Genomic DNA, 19492 nt, shown 5'->3' with positions numbered 1-19492 from the left:
CGAGACAAGAGAGACATGGAGCTCCTGGAGCAAGTGCAGTAAAGGGCTCCTAAGATGCTGAAGGAATGGGAATATGTATCATACAAGGAAAAGCTGAGAGAGCTAGGCCTGTTCATGGTGGAGGAGAGAAGCCTGAGGGCGGGGGGTCTGTACTGATGGGTATAAATATGTGAAGGGAGTGTGTGAAGAGGATGGGGCCAGACTGCTTTCAGTGGTCCCCAATGATGCCCCCAATCAAGGAGACAAAGCATCTGCCCTGCTCTCCCAGATGGGGGCTTTTACTAGGTGGCAGGCAGGAAGGCAGACCATAGCCTCCCTCCAAGACATCTCCACTTGTCACACTATTGTCCTGCCCTTGTGTTTGGGCTGCAGGCCTGCCTTACAGCAAGGGAAACCTCCAGCGAGGAGAGGAAGCCTGCCAGCTGCTCCACCACTGCTGCATCGGGCAGCGCTGCCCATGCTTGGCTCTTTCTATAGAGCAGCGCTCGCTCCACTGCAGTCCCTGCCATGGGCAGTGTGCACCACCAGCAATGGCAAATGTCGACCTGGTGCAGAGCTGCTCTGGGGCGGGTGAGGGCCACAGTAGTCAGGGTGCCGTGCATGGTAACATCCCAGTGTAGGACAGTGCGGGCGAAAGACCTGCAGCAGCAACAGCGATTAACTGGAGTTGTGCCAGGCCAGCAGGAGAGTTACTGGCTATGTGCAACAGAGCTCACTCTGAGCAGGACATGCTCCTTGTCCACCCCAGCCACCCCTGGGGATATGGCAATGTGCCCGAAACCCTCACCTTGGGGCCGAGGCTCCAGACATTTTTTTATTTTTTTAATAGAAGAGAGAGAAATGCACAGTGGAAGCACAAACTCGTGCAGCGCCTGGAGGGCTGCGCGGGAGGGATGATGGAGGCACATCTCCATGGTGCCCATAGTCCCTGGCCGGCCCAAGTGGGCGGTTAATGAGACAGACGATGCCTGCTGTGGTTGGCCTGTGACTCGTGGGGGCAGATCCCCATGGCACCGTGTGTGTCCTCAGGGACTGCCGCAGTGCGGCTCTGCCGTGCTCACAGCGAGGTCCCGGGGCCGCTGACACCAACGTCGTCGTAGCCCATGTCTTGGGGCGCTGAAGCTGGTGCATCTGTCGTGGCTCCCGGCAGCTCCGGGTGGCTCAGCGAGGGCCGGCTCCCCTCTGCGGACAGCATGGCCGGTGCCTCTAGGGGGCATTTCATCCCCCGGCTGCCAGGTCCAGGCCAGTGGTCCCCGCCATGCCCAGGCACCACCCACCGCCGCAGTAGAGCACGGGGGAGCCACCTCTCCCGGCGGGATGGCACAGTGCTGGGAATGCCAGTGCTGCTGTGCAGGCTGCGGCACCTCTTACCTTCCAGCACTGCAACCTCAGAAACATCTCCGTTGCTTGACCCTGGAGAAGCGGCCTCTCCCGGGTGCAGGACAGCCGCAGCATCATCATACCCGTCCGGGGGGCCATGCCTGGGCAGGGCAGGGGTGTCTGCAACAGACAGGGCAGTGAAACGAAGGCCAGGGCAGGGACGTGTTGTGCCAGCCCCCACTGGCCAAGGAGCTGCGGGTGCCGACATGGGGGCCAGGCCTGCTGCATGGGGCTGCCAGCTCTCGGATGGAGCCAGCAGCCCAGAGGCTCATCCCCAGCCACGAGTGTTGGCCCAGAAAATAACCGAGGGCCACGTGGCCATGCTGCACAGGCACCATGTGAGGCCCCTGCTGGCACTGGCTGCGGCACGAGGGCTGCACCTCTGGGCGCGTTGCAGCACGGCCCTGCACTCCGGCCCCGTACCTGCTGCTGTCGCGGGGCTGCTGACCTCCACGCTGTCACTGGTGTAATACGGCAGCTTTGTAGCTGAGCCCTCCGATGGAGAGCCTGGAGGATGGGGCGTTAGGAGAGGCTGCCCAGTCCCACGGCCTAGCCAGCACCCTGGGCAGGACAGCCTCACCGCACAGCGGGGACTGTGAGGGGCCAGGATACGGCCCTGCACTCCAGCTCCCCGTGGTCAGCACATGGCTGGGCTCCCAGCACAGCTGCTGCAGCGGGTGCGTGGGGGCCTCAGCGCAGAGACCTCCTTCCCCAGGGAGAGGTGCCGGGCTGGGCTGGCCTCTTCCCACGGGAGTCAGGGTGTACGCACCTGAGCCACTGGGCACCTCCTGGTACTCCGGCGTCAGGGTGTAGTCGAGCTCCTCATAGACGGCCTCAGAGATTGTGTCCCCAGCTCTGCCAGGGCCTGGAAAGCAAGGGCAGCCATAACCCCAGGCCATGGGCACAGCACGTGGGATGGTGGGGGTCACCAGCTGTGCCCCCAATATCCCTGTGGCCCAGCTCCACTGCTGTGCCCCATCTGCTGAGTGGCTCTGGTGCCCCTGCCTGGCCCTCGTGCTGTGCCGCGTCCTGCCCTCTTTCAGCACTGGCCTCCTGGCCTCCACCGCCACGCCTGTCCCCAGCCTGTGCAGCCGGGCCGCCCCATGGCCAGGCAGTCCCGGGAGCCATCAGTGGCCCCCAGCCCTGACTGGCTCTGCCCTGGCGCCTCGTCCTGGTAGATTCAGCCCCGGAGAACCCCGGTGCGACCCACCTCTGTGCCGAGCCATGGCACACCATGCCTGCATGGCGAGAGCCCCCAGGGCCAGGCAGAGCAGGGTCCCCAGGATGATGCAGAGGATGGTGGGCACTGCCATGGCCCCAGCACCCCCCGCAGGGCTCCTGTGGGCACCTGTGAGGACACCAAAACACGGCAGAGCTGGAGGGAGGCTGGGGACCCTGTCCCATCCTGCATCACTGTGGATGCATGGGAGGATGCAGGGGAGCAGCTTGAGGGACAGGGAGGCCAAGGAGGGCACCCCTGGGCCGAAGGGCCAACCCCTGCATGAAGCCGAGGGGTGACAGTGCTCGGCAGCTGGGGTCTCCTTGCCAGAGCTGCTCCCCCTCCACTGGGCTGCGCCAGCCCGAGCTGGAGGGTCCCTGGGGCCACTACGGTGGCAAAGCTACCTGTGCAAGCTGTGCCGTCTGGGCATCCAGTTGCCCTGGCTGGCGTGGGAGTCACTCTGGTGCCGCCAGGGTCCCCGTCACATGTGATGTGGGTGTCCCCAGGGGAGTCGCAGGGCTGCAGCTGCCAGGGTGCCGAGGGGCAGTGCCAGAGGGAGTCGGTCCCCAGCTCGCACTGCACCCAGGCCAGCCACGCAGGGCCTGAGCCCTGTGTGGTTGCTGGGGCAGATGCCAGTCGGCCCGTGGCCCCGCAGCCCAGCTGCTGGCACACCACGGCGGCTGTGGCGGGGCTGGTGCCATTGGCGCACACGCTGCCCCACGTCCCATTGTAGAAGACCTCCAGGCGCCCAGTGCAGCCACTGCTACCCGCCAGCCGCAGGACTGTGAGCTCTGCAAGGGGATAGCATGAGCGGGGCGGGGCACAGCTGAGCCAGGGCTGGGCAACACCCCCACTCTTACGACCACGCCACCCACCTCCCCGAGGCACCAAGAGAAGCACCCCAAGCAGCGGACACGCTGGGGCAGTGGGGCAAAGGCACCATCTCGCTCCCCGGGAGTGCCCAGGGTGTGGGGAGCTGGTCAGGGAGGCCGGTGGGGAGGGCTGGCACCACGGCCAGTCCCACAGCCCTGCTACCTCTGGCCCCGGTGGAGGATGCCACTGACCTGAGCAAACGGCTGCTGCGCCAGCACCCTGCTTGCAACCACGCTGCCCTGGGGCTGGGGCCGGGGCCGGGCAGTCCCAGAGTGTCGCCTCGGCCCCAGAGCACCCGCCAGCGCCCAGCCACACTGGCCCCGAGCCCCGGCCGTAGCGGGCTGAGCCGGGCACTGCCAGGGCCTTGCCGCAGCCCAGCTGGCGGCAGACGACGGTGGCATCCCAGAGGTCCCAGGCATCCTCACAGACATGGATCCAGGCCCCCTGCACGTAGACCTCCACTCTCCCAGCACAGCGCCCAGGGCCGCTTGCCAGCCGCACCCGCCGGCTCCCTGCAGCCAGAGACAGCCCGGGATGGGGCAGCCACTCAGGCCCCTGCGGCACCCCGGGGCCCTTCCTGGCACACTCACCTGAGCACACAACCACCGCCTCCTCAGTGTGGCCCGATGGCACGGCGCTGGGCAGCGTGGCATTGCACTGGGCCAGGTGGGTCTCCGTGCCTGCACACCAGAGCCCGCTCAGCCCCAGGGGACTCGAGCCTGGCTGCAGCACTGGGGCGGTGTAGGCCTTCTGCACCGTGCCGCACCGGAGCTGCCGGCACACCACGCTGGCACCGCTGTCGTCCCACTGCTGGACTCGGCCCCAGGCCCCACCCAGGGCCACCTCCAGGCGCCCGTCACAGCGGCTCTCCCCATCCACCAGCCGCAGGGGTTCAGTTCCACCTGGCCCCACACAGAGGGGAGATGTCCTGAGACGCTGTGGGGACCGTGGGGTGCCAAGAAGCCCCACGGCTTGCCGGGGGACAGCACGGCCCCACTGCCCTCCTCCTGCCCGTGTGCCTGCTGCCGTGTGTGTGTGCTCAGCCCTCCTCCTGCCCTGACATGGCCCTGCTTCCCCACATGGGCCCTGTGCCCCACAGCTCCTGCTGGCAGTGAGAAGGAGGGGCACCCCTCCATTTGGGGTGCTGGGTCCCCTCCCCACAGCAGGCCCTCCTGTCTGACGCCACCTGCCCCGCACGCACCTGAGCAATTGACTGCGGCAGCGTGGTCCAGTGAGCAGGCGGGGGTCCCCAGCACCGTGGCAGGGCACTCTCCCAGGTAGGACTCGGTCCCGCTGCAGTGAAATGTGTCCTGCCACAGCGGGCCGCTCCCTGTCCCAAAATACCCTCTGCGAGGCACAGAGGCTGCAAAGCCGCAGCCGAGGTGGTGGCAGAGCACCTGGGCGTCGGGCATGTCCCAGCCGGCATCGCAGAGGGAGCCCCAGGTGCCGCGTGCCTCCAGCTCCACCCGCCCTGTGCACTCTGTGCTGCCGTTCACCAGCCTGAAGCCTGTGTAGGCTGGGAGGGAGAAAAGACGCTGGAGATGAAGGCTCTTGTCCCCTGCTCTGCAATGGTGGGGGCATGCAGGCATGGCAGCCCTCTGCCTCCCACACCCCGCTGCCTTCTCGTGCCCCTAGGGACTGCCACAAGCCAGCCCGCAGCCTCCCTGCCCCGTCCCTGCCCAGGGCACCCCTGTCCCTGCTACCCGTCTCCCCCGCCTCCCGCTGCAGCCTCTGTCCCGTGCCCTGCTCTCTTACGGGAGCAGATGATGGCAGCGTCACTGGTGTGGGTGCAGCCCTGGCCATGGGGCAGCCTGCGGGCACAGGCAGACAGGAGGGATTCGTTGCCTGCACACTCAAAGCCCCCGTCCCAGATGGGCCCAGCTCCTGCCCCAAAGCGTGCCGCCCCAGTGATGGCCAGAGCTGCTCCGCAACCCAGCTCCTTGCAGATGACATGGGCGGTGTTGAGGTCCACGTGGGCCTTGCAGAGGGTGGCCCAGGCTCGGCCCTGCCTGACCTCCACGCGGCCCAAGCAGGCACCGTCTCCGCCAACCAGCCGCACAAACCCTGCCGGAGGAGAGATTCTGGGATCTCTTGGGGGTCCCTGGGACACGCTGGGGGGTTGTGGAGGGGCTGCCACCAGAGCCATGGTGCTGGCACAGACGGCCCCAATTGCGAGAAAGCCTGGGCCGTGACCACCACAGCTCTTACCTTGGCAGACCACGCCAACATCCCAGTCATGGGGGCCAGTGTATGGCCCCCACCCTTGGACAGTGCATTCCCAGAGGGCAGATTCATCCCCGTGACAGTCAACTCGAACCAGATGAATTGGTCCAGATGCTTTCCCAAAGTAGGTCCAGCCATGTGTGCTTTTGGCCGAGCCACAGCCCAGCTGCTGACACACCACCTCGGCATCTTCCATGTCCCATCCATCATCTGCCACCGTCCCCCACTGGCCCCGCAGCTTCACCTCCACTCTGCCTGCACAGGGACCACCTCCATTCACCAGCCTCAGCTCCACAGCATCTGCATTAGAGGTGCCCTCAGGGCATGAGTGTGGTGCACTGCAGCCCACTCCTGCACCCCATCTGTGCCCAGGGAGTCCCCATTGGGAAGTCCCTGGTAATGGCCATGCCAGCTCCCAACCGTGAGCAGCCAAGGGGCTGCACCACAGTACGGTCACCCAAACCCTCACCTGAGCACGTCACCCCAACATCTGTGTCATGGCCACAGTAGTGCTGGCCCCAGCCGAAGTGGGGGCAGTTGTGGAGTGCTGTCTCAGTGCCACGGCATAAGAAGGGTTGCAGCCAAATCCGGCCAGTCCCAGCCCCAAATGGGGTGTACGGGGAGGCCCTGGCCACGGTGCCGCATCCCAGCTGCCTGCAGACCACGGAGGCCCCACGGACATCCCAGTCGAAGTCATAGCTGCACACGGTGCCCCACTGGCCCTCGTGCTTCATCTCCACCCGACCGGCGCAGCGGCTGCCTCCGTTAACCAGTCGCAGCTCCCCGGTGCCTGTGGGTGCCCATGTGGGACCACAAAGGAGGACATGGAGTCCCAGCATGGTGCCACGGGCACCTGGCACAGCCTGCCCTACCAGGCTGGCTGGGGGACTCTGTCCCACAGCTGTTCCCTGCCCTGATGGCCTCCACTCCCCACTGCGGGCCTGGCTTTTGGGTCCCGATTTATGGCTGTTGGGGGGGAAAGCCTCGGCGCACTGCAGGACATTCTCCTGAATGTCCGGCACCCGATGCAAGGTGAACACAGCAGAGCACATGTCCTGCCACATGTGCTCAGTGTTTGGCCCCACTGGCATAAGCCCTGTCCCCAGCGCAGCGCAGGCACTGCGAGTCCCCGAGGGCTGCCTGGGTGGGGTGTCTCCGCTGGTGTCCCTAGGAAGCCCTCCCAGCAGGTCACGCACAGACCCATGGTGGCCACCCCAGCCCCACGGTGGCCTCCCCAACCCCAGGGCTGCCTCCCACTCTCGGCATGAGGGCAGGCAGCTCCAGCCCCGGGGAGCCCGCAGGCACTCACCCCTGCAGAGCTGCACGCACAGCAGCAGCCCCAGTGCGCTGGCAAGGAGCTGGCTGATGGTGGCCATCCCAAACACCTCCTGCCCCACAGTGCAGCCCCCAGCACCCGCTCGCCTCCTGGGCCACCAGAGACTGCTGTGGTGGGGGGGGCAATATATAGGCAGAAGCGCAGGCCCCGCTGCCAGGGCAGCCAATCAACGGCATTAGGCACCTTTTGAGATGTTATCAGGAGGGTTATCTCCCATCTGACGGAGCCCCAGCCTCCAATAACCTTCTCCATCCCCGTGCATGCCCATATATGCGTCTCGGCTCCACTTCTGGCATCATGCGCTCCCCACCAGTGGGTGGGTGCCTGCCTGGCTGTCCCCGTGGGGAGCCTGATGATGATCTGAGCAGGGCTCCCCACCTGGGTGCTGCAGTGGGTGCAGGGTGTGCGGGCCCTTCCTATGCCTGATCCCGCATGGGTCTGGGTGTGTCACACTGTGCCAGGGAGCATGACAAGAGCCCTTCCTTGACAGGGACTGTCCTGTGCTGCGGGCAGCATCTGCTGCAGGCTCCTTGCTGCTGTGGGGCTGACCTCTGGCACCAGGTCCCTCCGCACTGCAGCCCTCCACATGGGGCAGGCACTGGGGCTGGCTCTGGGCTAGAAAGCTCCAGCGTGGCACCAAGTCAAGCCCAGCCCCAGGCTCCATGGCACATTGGCAGGAGGGCCTGGGCCCCTCACAGTGGCCTGTGGGCAGATGGAGGCGCTGCCCAGTTGCCTGCAGGTGTGTGCCCTTCAGCCTGTGAGCCCCCACACAGCCACGCTCGCCCCATACAGCGCTGAGGTAGGAAGGAGGTGATTCCCCCACTGCACACCAGCCCCCACGCGGAAGCAGCAGCAGCAGCCCGAGTGCTGCTCTGTGTCAGGGCACACGCACCTGCTGGGCCTGCTGAACAGCCAGCATCTCACCACCTGCTTCTGTTTCTGCTCAGCCAGCTGCATTTCAGAGTACGATAACGCTAGGCTTCTGTGTATCAGTATCTCTTTGCAGTGCCACTGCCACAGAGACCTGGAGCAAATCCAGAGCAACTGAGAGGCTCTTGGACAAATCTGAGGGTCATGGGAGACCGGTGTTGGTTCCCTTGAGCCTGCTGGTCAAGGGGACAGTCTGGCCAGGAGTGGAGACCTCCCCCAGGTTAACATTGCTCTGCATGGGTGGTGTCCCTGGCAGGGCTTTGCCTTTGTGGTCATCACATTTAACCTCCCCAGCATCTGCCCGAGGGCAGAGCAGCAAGCAGGGAATGAAGGAGAGCCTCCGCCGAGCACAAGAGTGGTCTGTCGTGAGGCTCAGGAGATGAGCTGATGTCTCAGGAGGGTGGCCTGGATAAGCTGACCCGAACTCCAGTGAAAAAGGGCACATAGAGGAGGAGGAAGGGAGCAGGAGCTTTGCCAACAAGGTCTCCCAGGCTGCTGTGCTTAGGGAAAGGGCTCAGGCAGGAGAGGAGGGTCCAGCAGTGCATGAGAATCAAGACTGCCTGCAAGAACTCTCTTATCATGTGTGCTCTGCATTTCTGTTTGTACTCTAAAGCAAGAGGAAGCACAGTCAGCTTGAAATGGAGCTCGATTTCTTAGGAGCTCCTTGTCAGTAGGGCTACTCTAACAGCACACCAATGCTATGTGACACCTGTTTGACACCATGGTTAAGGAGAACTGCCAAAAGCTGAGGAAGGGCTGGTGTGGAGCCAGCCTCAGGAAATGTGGGAGAAATGGAGGGATGTTGTCCAAGCAGGCAAGGATGGGGCTCGGAATGTCAAGGCCCATTTGGCTCCTACGATGCTTAAGAGATGGGAGCATCTGTCACACGCGGAAAGGCTGAGAGAACTGGGCCTGTTCATGGTGGAGAAGGGAAGGCTGTGGGGGAATCTTTATCAGTGGGCATAAATATCTGAAGGGAGGGTGTCAAGAGCTTTTCAGTGGTGCCCAGCGATAGGACAAGAGGCAACGGGCACAACCTGAAACCCAGGAAGTTCCGTCTGCCCAGCAGGATAAGCTTCTTTCCTGTGAGGGTGACGGAGCCCGGGAACAGGTTTCCTGGGGAGGTCGTGGAGTCTCCATCTTTGGAGGCATTGCAGAGGCGTCTGGATAGGGTCCTGGGTGATGGGCTTTAGATGACCCTCATGGGCAGGGGCATTGGCCGCGATGATCTCCAGAGGTCCCTTCCAACCTCTGCCGTTGTGTGCTTCTGTGCTTCCGTGAACACAAGGCAGAGCGCAGGGCAGCTTCAGTCGTGCCACGCTGTCGGCCCTGTGCAGATGCACTGAAACGTCACCCCAAGGCAAAAGGATCTGGAAAGCTCTGGCCACTTCAAGGCCTTCCTGACACAAAGAGCTTCTTTACCCTGTGCGGCATTGGCCTGAGGTGGCACTGCCACTGCTGAGCTATCAGGCCCTGCTCCCTGCTAGTGCAGGTGCTGGTGCAGAACTGGGAGGGCAGAGGGAGACAGCGCCCAGGATGGTTCAGTCCAGCCTGCACTTGCAATCCCCGCCCTGTATGGCTTGTTTCTCCCCCTGCAGTCACTGGGGACATAGGAGGATGCACTTCTGATCTCTGTCCTTTTCAGGTCCAGTGAATCAGGCACGGCCCCAGCCCTGCCCCCTTGTTTCCCTCCCACACAACGCCTGGAAGGGTGGCTGCTTCAGCATCTGCAGTAGGTAGCTAGGTGGACTGGGGGGGTCAAGGGGACCTGTGCTCGTGGCTGGCTGTACCAGCAAAGCAGTTCAGCCCAGCAATGCCTTGCAGGTCTCTTGGGCCTCCTCTAAGTTGTGGCAGCAGCCCTCACCCAAGGGCAGGGGAATTCCCAGCACCTCGCTCCGCCTCGGAATGCACCCTCCATCCGACATCCGGGAGCCCTCTGCCAGGGCAGGAACGAAGGTGGCCAGCACCTGCTCACAGTTGCTTCACAGCTGGTGGGAATCCTTCCCTGCCCAGACAGCCCCGCTGCCACGTGGGGACATTTTTCCCCAGCTGCAGCACAACAGGCATCTAGTGTGCCTGAGCGTGGAGATTCAAAGCACCCCCATCCATAACGACACCGTCCTCCCCCACCGGTATGACAGCAGCAAAATTCCCTTCTTCCCTCGAGTGCAGCCAACTGCTGCTGCGTTTCTTCCTTTAATCCCAATGTGTTCAATCTTTCAATCAAGCTGGAAAAGGAGAGGAACTGCTAAAATGACCCTAGGTATTCAATGCTGCCTGAGACCACACGGCATGGTCCACCTCGATGGCAACACACTGTCCCGGCCCCACAGCATCTGACCTCAGGGGGCCTGCACGGCCACAGCCCTGCTGCCATGCCCACTCCCTGCCCATGGCTTTCACTGCCCTGGTGCTTCTGGGGAAAAGAGGCAGAAGGTATCCAAAGCCTCACAGCTCACGGGGTTTGCCACACTGGCCTCCAAGCAGCCATGGTGCACCCAGGGCAGTGCAGGTGACAGGGGGAGACTTTGGTTGTCCTGTCTCAGTGTCTGCTCAGGTGAACCATATCTGTGTTTCAGTGCTTTCCAGCGCTGAATCAGGGAACGGGAGCCAGGGTTAAGCACGTGGCAGGAGTCCCACAGGGCCCACCTGAACCACTCTGATCAAAGCCAGGCTCTGTGCCAGCTCTTGTTTGGGCAGAAGGTCACAGGGGCCTTGAGCTCTCGTTTCAGGTTTCTCTTAAGCTCGGGGGTGCACAAGTCCAGAGAGTGCAACTCCGTACTTGCATCCCACTAGGACACCGCAGGACCTGCTTGCTGTCTGAGCAAAAGGCATTGGCCATGCAGGGCCCAGGTGGCTCATGGCTCCATGTGGGCTGTGCCTGTCAAAAAATACCACCCAGACCGTGAAGGCCAGAGGAGCGAGTGCAAGTGCTGGCTCCAGGCAGAGGCACTTCTGGTCCAGCCCAGATGGAAGAGTCCAAGTAGGGGCAATGACAGAGCTTGGAAATCAAGTGTGCTGCACTCCCTGCTGTAGTGGGGCTGATTTCTTTCCAGTTGAGGTAGAAAACATAGTCAAACTGTGTATCTTTATACTGCTCCTGCCCACTCCACGGTGATCTTCCTCCTTGTCATTGTCTTTCCCATCCCTGCAGCTCCCAGCAGCACAGTGGTGTGTGGCGCTTGTCCTTCTTCATGAGGTTGAAACAGCCGTGCCACAGTAACAGCAGCGTTAGCTTGCTTGTTGCCTGAGGCTGCATGTGTCTGGCTTACACTTGTGGTTTCCTGAACTACTCTTAGAGTACTGCAATGCCAGGGGACATCTGTTTGACACCATGGTTAAGGAGAACTGCCAAAAGCTGAGGCAGGGCTTGTGTGGAGCCAGCCTCAGGAAACATGGGAGGAATAGAGGGATGTTGTCCGAGTAGGAAGGATGGGGCTCAAAAGGTCCAGGCCGAGACCCCGGCCCCTTTGGAGTTTAATGTGTTGAGGGATGTGAAGCAAGCAGGGCTTCTTTAAATCCATCAATAACCAAAGGAGGAGAAGGGAAGTTGTGGGCTCACTGCTGACCGGGGAAAGGGCCCTGGTGACAAAGCATGTTGGAAAGGCAGAGATCCTAAATGCTGCTTTGCTAAAGTCTTTCCTGCAAAGACGGGCCCTCCGCATATCCCAGGCCCTGGAGAGCAGGGAGAAAGCCTCAAGAGAGGCTGACTTTTCCAGATCCAGAGTAGCAAGTGTGGATTCCCAAAGGGGGAAATCATGCTTAACCAACGTGAGAGCCTTCTAGGATGGGACGCCTGGCTGGGTAGATGAGGGGAGAGCAGGGCAAGTTGTCTCCCTTGACTTGAGCAAGGCTTTGGACGCTGTCTCCCATCACATCCTCACAGGCAAGCTGAGGAAGTGTGGGTTAGATGGGCAGACAGTGAGGTGGCTTGAAAACTGGCTGTCTGGCAGAGCTCAGAGGATTGTGATGAGCAGCACAAAGTCTCGTTGGAAGCCTGTAGCTGGCAGTGTCTGCCAGGGGTCCATGCTGGGTGCAGTACTGTTCATCTTCTTCCTCAGTGACGTGGATGAGGGGACAGAGTGCACCCACAGCAAGTGTGCTGATGATCGAAAACCAGGAGGAGTGGCTGATAGCCCAGGGGGCTGTGCTGCCCTTCCGAGGGAGCTCGACAGTCTGGGGAGATGGGCAGAGGGGAACCTCATGAAGCTGAATCAGGTGAAGTGCAGAGGCCTGCCCCTGGGGAGGAATACCCGCTGCAGCAGTAGAGGGTGGTGGCTGACCTGCTGGAAAGCAGCCGTGCAGAGAAGGACCTGGGAGGCCTGGTGGACAGCAAGCTGACCGTGAGCCAGTACTGTGCCCTTGTGGCCAAGAAGGCCAAGGGTATGCTGGGCTGCATTAGGCAGAGCGTTGTCAGCAGGTGGAGGGAGGTGATCCTGTGCCTCTACTGAGCCCTGGGGAGGCCACGTCTGGAGTGCTATGTGCAGTTCTGAGCTCCCCAAGACAAGAGAGACACGGAGCTCCTGGAGCAAGTGCAGCAAAGGGCTCCTATGATGCTGAAGGAATGGGAATATGTATCATACGAGGAAAAGCTGAGAGAGCTGGGCCTGTTCATGGTGGAGGAGAGAAGCCTGAGGGCGGGGGGTCTCTATTGATGGGTATAACTATGTGAAGGGAGTTTGTGAAGAGGATGGGGCCAGACTCTTTTCACTGGTGCCCAGTGATGCCTCCAATCAAGGAGACAAAGCATCTGCCCTGCTCTCCCAGATGGGGTCTTTTACTAGGTGGCAGGCAGGAAGGCAGACCATAGCCTCCCTCCAAGACATCTCCAATTGTCACACTGTTGTCCTGCCCTTGTGTTTGGGCTGCAGGCCTGCCTTACAGCAAGGGAAACCTCCAGCGAGGAGAGGAAGCCTGCCAGCTGCTCCACCACTGCTGCATCGGGCGGCGCTGCCCATGCTTGGCTCTTTCTATAGAGCAGCGCTCGCTCCACTGCAGTCCCTGCTATGGGCAGTGTGCACCACCAGCAATGGCAAATGTCGACCTGGTGCAGCGCTGCTCTGGGGCGGATGAGGGCCACAGCAGCCAGGGTGCCATGTAGGGAGGCGTCTCGGCTTAGGACAGTGCGGGCGGAAGACCCGTAGCAGCAACAGCGATTAACTGGAGCCGTGTGAGGCCGGCAGGAGAGTTACTGGCTCCATGCAACAGAGCTCACTCTGAGCAGGACATGCTCCTTGTCCGCCCCAGCCACCCCCGGGATATAGCAATGTGCCCAAAGGCCTCACCTTGGGGCCGAGGCTCCAAACATTTTTTTATTTTTTTTAATAGAAGAGAGAGAAATGGACAGTGGAAGCACAAACTCAGGCAGCGCCTGGAGGGCTGCGTGGGGGGGATGATGGAGACACATCTCCATGGTGCCCATAGTCCCTGGCCAGCCCGAGTGGGCCGTTAGTGAGACAGACGATGCCTGCTGTGGCTGGCCTGTGGCTCATGGGGGCAGATCCCCATGGCACCGTGTGTGTCCTCAGGGACTGCCACAGCGCGGCCCCGCCATGCTCACAGTGATGTCCTGGGGCCACTGACACCAACATCGTCGTAGCCCATGTCTTGGGGCGCTGAAGCTGGTGCATCTGTCGTGGCTCCTGGCAGCTCCAGGTGGCTCAGCGAGGGCCGGCTCCCCGCTGCGGACAGCATGGCCGGTGCCTCTAGGGGGCATTTCATCCCCCGGCTGCCAGGTCCAGGCCAGTGGTCCCCGCCATGCCCAGGCACCACCCACCGCCGCAGTAGAGCACGGGGGAGCCACCTCTCCCGGCGGGATGGCACAGTGCTGGGAATGCCAGTGCTGCTGTGCAGGCTGCGGCACCTCTTACCTTCCAGCACTGCAACCTCAGAAACATCTCCGTTGCTTGACCCTGGAGAAGCGGCCTCTCCTGGGTGCAGGACAGCCGCAGCATCATCATACCCGTCCGGGGGGCCATGCCTGGGCAGGGCAGGGGTGTCTGCAACAGACAGGGCAGTGAAACGAAGGCCAGGGCAGGGACGTGTTGTGCCAGCCCCCACTGGCCAAGGAGCTGCGGGTGCCGACATGGGGGCCAGGCCTGCTGCATGGGGCTGCCAGCTCTCGGATGGAGCCAGCAGCCCAGAGGCTCATCCCCAGCCACGAGTGTTGGCCCAGAAAATAACCGAGGGCCACGTGGCCATGCTGCACAGGCACCATGTGAGGCCCCTGCTGGCACTGGCTGCGGCACGAGGGCTGCACCTCTGGGCGCGTTGCAGCACGGCCCTGCACTCCGGCCCCGTACCTGCTGCTGTCGCGGGGCTGCTGACCTCCACACTGTCACTGGTGTAATACGGCAGCTTTGTAGCTGAGCCCTCCGATGGAGAGCCTGGAGGATGGGGCGTTAGGAGAGGCTGCCCAGTCCCACGGCCTAGCCAGCACCCTGGGCAGGACAGCCTCACCGCACAGCGGGGACTGTGAGGGGCCAGGATACGGCCCTGCACTCCAGCTCCCCGTGGTCAGCACATGGCTGGGCTCCCAGCACAGCTGCTGCAGCGGGTGCGTGGGGGCCTCAGCGCAGAGACCTCCTTCCCCAGGGAGAGGTGCCGGGCTGGGCTGGCCTCTTCCCACGGGAGTCAGGGTGTACGCACCTGAGCCACTGGGCACCTCCTGGTACTCCGGCGTCAGGGTGTAGTCGAGCTCCTCATAGACGGCCTCAGAGATTGTGTCCCCAGCTCTGCCAGGGCCTGGAAAGCAAGGGCAGCCATAACCCCAGGCCATGGGCACAGCACATGGGATGGTGGGGGTCACCAGCTGTGCCCCCAATATCCCTGTGGCCCAGCTCCACTGCTGTGCCCCATCTGCTGAGTGGCTCTGGTGCCCCTGCCTGGCCCTCGTGCTGCGCTGCGTCCTGTCCTCTTTCAGCACTGGCCTCCTGGCCTCCAATGCTGTGCCTGTCCCCAGCCTGTGCAGCCGGGCCGCCCCATGGCCAGGCAGTCCCGGGAGCCATCAGTGGCCCCCAGCCCTGACTGGCTCTGCCCTGGCGCCTCGTCCTGGTAGATTCAGCCCCGGAGAACCCCGGTGCGACCCACCTCTGTGCCGAGCCATGGCACACCATGCCTGCATGGCGAGAGCCCCCAGGGCCAGGCAGAGCAGGGTCCCCAGGATGATGCAGAGGATGGTGGGCACTGCCATGGCCCCAGCACCCCCCGCAGGGCTCCTGTGGGCACCTGTGAGGACACCAAAACACGGCAGAGCTGGAGGGAGGCTGGGGACCCTGTCCCATCCTGCATCACTGTGGATGCATGGGAGGATGCAGGGGAGCAGCTTGAGGGACAGGGAGGCCAAGGAGGGCACCCCTGGGCCGAAGGGCCAACCCCTGCATGAAGCCGAGGGGTGACAGTGCTCGGCAGCTGGGGTCTCCTTGCCAGAGCTGCTCCCCCTCCACTGGGCTGCGCCAGCCCGAGCTGGAGGGTCCCTGGGGCCACTACGGTGGCAAAGCTACCTGTGCAAGCTGTGCCGTCTGGGCATCCAGTTGCCCTGGCTGGCGTGGGAGTCACTCTGGTGCCGCCAGGGTCCCCGTCACATGTGATGTGGGTGTCCCCAGGGGAGTCGCAGGGCTGCAGCTGCCAGGGTGCCGAGGGGCAGTGCCAGAGGGAGTCGGTCCCCAGCTCGCACTGCACCCAGGCCAGCCACGCAGGGCCTGAGCCCTGTGTGGTTGCTGGGGCAGATGCCAGTCGGCCCGTGGCCCCGCAGCCCAGCTGCTGGCACACCACGGCGGCTGTGGCGGGGCTGGTGCCATTGGCGCACACGCTGCCCCACGTCCCATTGTAGAAGACCTCCAGGCGCCCAGTGCAGCCACTGCTACCCGCCAGCCGCAGGACTGTGAGCTCTGCAAGGGGATAGCATGAGCGGGGCGGGGCACAGCTGAGCCAGGGCTGGGCAACACCCCCACTCTTACGACCACGCCACCCACCTCCCCGAGGCACCAAGAGAAGCACCCCAAGCAGCGGACACGCTGGGGCAGTGGGGCAAAGGCACCATCTCGCTCCCCGGGAGTGCCCAGGGTGTGGGGAGCTGGTCAGGGAGGCCGGTGGGGAGGGCTGGCACCACGGCCAGTCCCACAGCCCTGCTACCTCTGGCCCCGGTGGAGGATGCCACTGACCTGAGCAAACGGCTGCTGCGCCAGCACCCTGCTTGCAACCACGCTGCCCTGGGGCTGGGGCCGGGGCCGGGCAGTCCCAGAGTGTCGCCTCGGCCCCAGAGCACCCGCCAGCGCCCAGCCACACTGGCCCCGAGCCCCGGCCGTAGCGGGCTGAGCCGGGCACTGCCAGGGCCTTGCCGCAGCCCAGCTGGCGGCAGACGACGGTGGCATCCCAGAGGTCCCAGGCATCCTCACAGACATGGCTCCAGGCCCCCTGCACGTAGACCTCCACTCTCCCAGCACAGCGCCCAGGGCCGCTTGCCAGCCGCACCCGCCGGCTCCCTGCAGCCAGAGACAGCCCGGGATGGGGCAGCCACTCAGGCCCCTGCGGCACCCCGGGGCCCTTCCTGGCACACTCACCTGAGCACACAACCACCGCCTCCTCAGTGTGGCCCGATGGCACGGCGCTGGGCAGCGTGGCATTGCACTGGGCCAGGTGGGTCTCCGTGCCTGCACACCAGAGCCCGCTCAGCCCCAGGGGACTCGAGCCTGGCTGCAGCACTGGGGCGGTGTAGGCCTTCTGCACCGTGCCGCACCGGAGCTGCCGGCACACCACGCTGGCACCGCTGTCGTCCCACTGCTGGACTCGGCCCCAGGCCCCACCCAGGGCCACCTCCAGGCGCCCGTCACAGCGGCTCTCCCCATCCACCAGCCGCAGGGGTTCAGTTCCACCTGGCCCCACACAGAGGGGAGATGTCCTGAGACGCTGTGGGGACCGTGGGGTGCCAAGAAGCCCCACGGCTTGCCGGGGGACAGCACGGCCCCACTGCCCTCCTCCTGCCCGTGTGCCTGCTGCCGTGTGTGTGTGCTCAGCCCTCCTCCTGCCCTGACATGGCCCTGCTTCCCCACATGGGCCCTGTGCCCCACAGCTCCTGCTGGCAGTGAGAAGGAGGGGCACCCCTCCATTTGGGGTGCTGGGTCCCCTCCCCACAGCAGGCCCTCCTGTCTGACGCCACCTGCCCCGCACGCACCTGAGCAATTGACTGCAGCAGCGTGGTCCAGTGAGCAGGCGGGGGTCCCCAGCACCGTGGCAGGGCACTCTCCCAGGTAGGACTCGGTCCCGCTGCAGTGAAATGTGTCCTGCCACAGCGGGCCGCTCCCTGTCCCAAAATACACTCTGCGAGGCACAGAGGCTGCAAAGCCGCAGCCGAGGTGGTGGCAGAGCACCTGGGCGTCGGGCATGTCCCAGCCGGCATCGCAGAGGGAGCCCCAGGTGCCGCGTGCCTCCAGCTCCACCCGCCCTGTGCACTCTGTGCTGCCGTTCACCAGCCTGAAGCCTGTGTAGGCTGGGAGGGAGAAAAGACGCTGGAGATGAAGGCTCTTGTCCCCTGCTCTGCAATGGTGGGGGCATGCAGGCATGGCAGCCCTCTGCCTCCCACACCCCGCTGCCTTCTCGTGCCCCTAGGGACTGCCACAAGCCAGCCCGCAGCCTCCCTGCCCCGTCCCTGCCCAGGGCACCCCTGTCCCTGCTACCCGTCTCCCCCGCCTCCCGCTGCAGCCTCTGTCCCGTGCCCTGCTCTCTTACGGGAGCAGATGATGGCAGCGTCACTGGTGTGGGTGCAGCCCTGGCCATGGGGCAGCCTGCGGGCACAGGCAGACAGGAGGGATTCGTTGCCTGCACACTCAAAGCCCCCGTCCCAGATGGGCCCAGCTCCTGCCCCAAAGCGTGCCGCCCCAGTGATGGCCAGAGCTGCTCCGCAACCCAGCTCCTTGCAGATGACATGGGCGGTGTTGAGGTCCACGTGGGCCTTGCAGAGGGTGGCCCAGGCTCGGCCCTGCCTGACCTCCACGCGGCCCAAGCAGGCACCGTCTCCGCCAACCAGCCGCACAAACCCTGCCGGAGGAGAGATTCTGGGATCTCTTGGGGGTCCCTGGGACACGCTGGGGGGTTGTGGAGGGGCTGCCACCAGAGCCATGGTGCTGGCACAGACGGCCCCAATTGCGAGAAAGCCTGGGCCGTGACCACCACAGCTCTTACCTTGGCAGACCACGCCAACATCCCAGTCATGGGGGCCAGTGTATGGCCCCCACCCTTGGACAGTGCATTCCCAGAGGGCAGATTCATCCCCGTGACAGTCAACTCGAACCAGATGAATTGGTCCAGATGCTTTCCCAAAGTAGGTCCAGCCATGTGTGCTTTTGGCCGAGCCACAGCCCAGCTGCTGACACACCACCTCGGCATCTTCCATGTCCCATCCATCATCTGCCACCGTCCCCCACTGGCCCCGCAGCTTCACCTCCACTCTGCCTGCACAGGGACCACCTCCATTCACCAGCCTCAGCTCCACAGCATCTGCATTAGAGGTGCCCTCAGGGCATGAGTGTGGTGCACTGCAGCCCACTCCTGCACCCCATCTGTGCCCAGGGAGTCCCCATTGGGAAGTCCCTGGTAATGGCCATGCCAGCTCCCAACCGTGAGCAGCCAAGGGGCTGCACCACAGTACGGTCACCCAAACCCTCACCTGAGCACGTCACCCCAACATCTGTGTCATGGCCACAGTAGTGCTGGCCCCAGCCGAAGTGGGGGCAGTTGTGGAGTGCTGTCTCAGTGCCACGGCATAAGAAGGGTTGCAGCCAAATCCGGCCAGTCCCAGCCCCAAATGGGGTGTACGGGGAGGCCCTGGCCACGGTGTCGCATCCCAGCTGCCTGCAGACCACGGAGGCCCCACGGACATCCCAGTCGAAGTCATAGCTGCACACGGTGCCCCACTGGCCCTCGTGCTTCATCTCCACCCGACCGGCGCAGCGGCTGCCTCCGTTAACCAGTCGCAGCTCCCCGGTGCCTGTGGGTGCCCATGTGGGACCACAAAGGAGGACATGGAGTCCCAGCATGGTGCCACGGGCACCTGGCACAGCCTGCCCTACCAGGCTGGCTGGGGGACTCTGTCCCACAGCTGTTCCCTGCCCTGATGGCCTCCACTCCCCACTGCGGGCCTGGCTTTTGGGTCCCGATTTATGGCTGTTGGGGGGGAAAGCCTCGGCGCACTGCAGGACATTCTCCTGAATGTCCGGCACCCGATGCAAGGTGAACACAGCAGAGCACATGTCCTGCCACATGTGCTCAGTGTTTGGCCCCACTGGCATAAGCCCTGTCCCCAGCGCAGCGCAGGCACTGCGAGTCCCCGAGGGCTGCCTGGGTGGGGTGTCTCCGCTGGTGTCCCTAGGAAGCCCTCCCAGCAGGTCACGCACAGACCCATGGTGGCCACCCCAGCCCCACGGTGGCCTCCCCAACCCCAGGGCTGCCTCCCACTCTCGGCATGAGGGCAGGCAGCTCCAGCCCCGGGGAGCCCGCAGGCACTCACCCCTGCAGAGCTGCACGCACAGCAGCAG

The 19492-nt window shown here is 63.8% G+C and overlaps 2 protein-coding genes across 2 annotated transcripts; both read right to left on the bottom strand.

The window, feature by feature from the left end:
• Nucleotides 1-1057: 1057 nt before the first annotated feature.
• LOC135328602 (scavenger receptor cysteine-rich type 1 protein M130-like) lies at nucleotides 1058-7032 on the bottom strand (the record flags this gene model as incomplete). The annotated part of the gene is made up of 13 exons (XM_064513483.1): nucleotides 1058-1182; nucleotides 1372-1500; nucleotides 1804-1887; nucleotides 2150-2245; nucleotides 2591-2728; nucleotides 3004-3390; nucleotides 3664-3984; nucleotides 4063-4374; nucleotides 4674-4988; nucleotides 5228-5536; nucleotides 5681-5995; nucleotides 6165-6485; nucleotides 7005-7032. Coding segments are annotated over 13 exons (2880 nt in total), but the record flags the coding sequence as incomplete, so codon positions are not given.
• A 6485-nt stretch (nucleotides 7033-13517) lies between these two features.
• LOC135328601 (scavenger receptor cysteine-rich type 1 protein M130-like) lies at nucleotides 13518-19492 on the bottom strand (the record flags this gene model as incomplete). Its single annotated transcript, XM_064513482.1, has 13 exons — nucleotides 13518-13642; nucleotides 13832-13960; nucleotides 14264-14347; nucleotides 14610-14705; nucleotides 15051-15188; nucleotides 15464-15850; nucleotides 16124-16444; nucleotides 16523-16834; nucleotides 17134-17448; nucleotides 17688-17996; nucleotides 18141-18455; nucleotides 18625-18945; nucleotides 19465-19492. Coding segments are annotated over 13 exons (2880 nt in total), but the record flags the coding sequence as incomplete, so codon positions are not given.

The sequence above is a fragment of the Dromaius novaehollandiae genome, chromosome 5 (assembly GCF_036370855.1).
Source record: "Dromaius novaehollandiae isolate bDroNov1 chromosome 5, bDroNov1.hap1, whole genome shotgun sequence".
Lineage (NCBI taxonomy): Eukaryota > Metazoa > Chordata > Aves > Casuariiformes > Dromaiidae > Dromaius > Dromaius novaehollandiae.
Note: the sequence above shows the minus strand (reverse complement) of the source record. Positions and strands in the feature narration are given on the sequence as shown.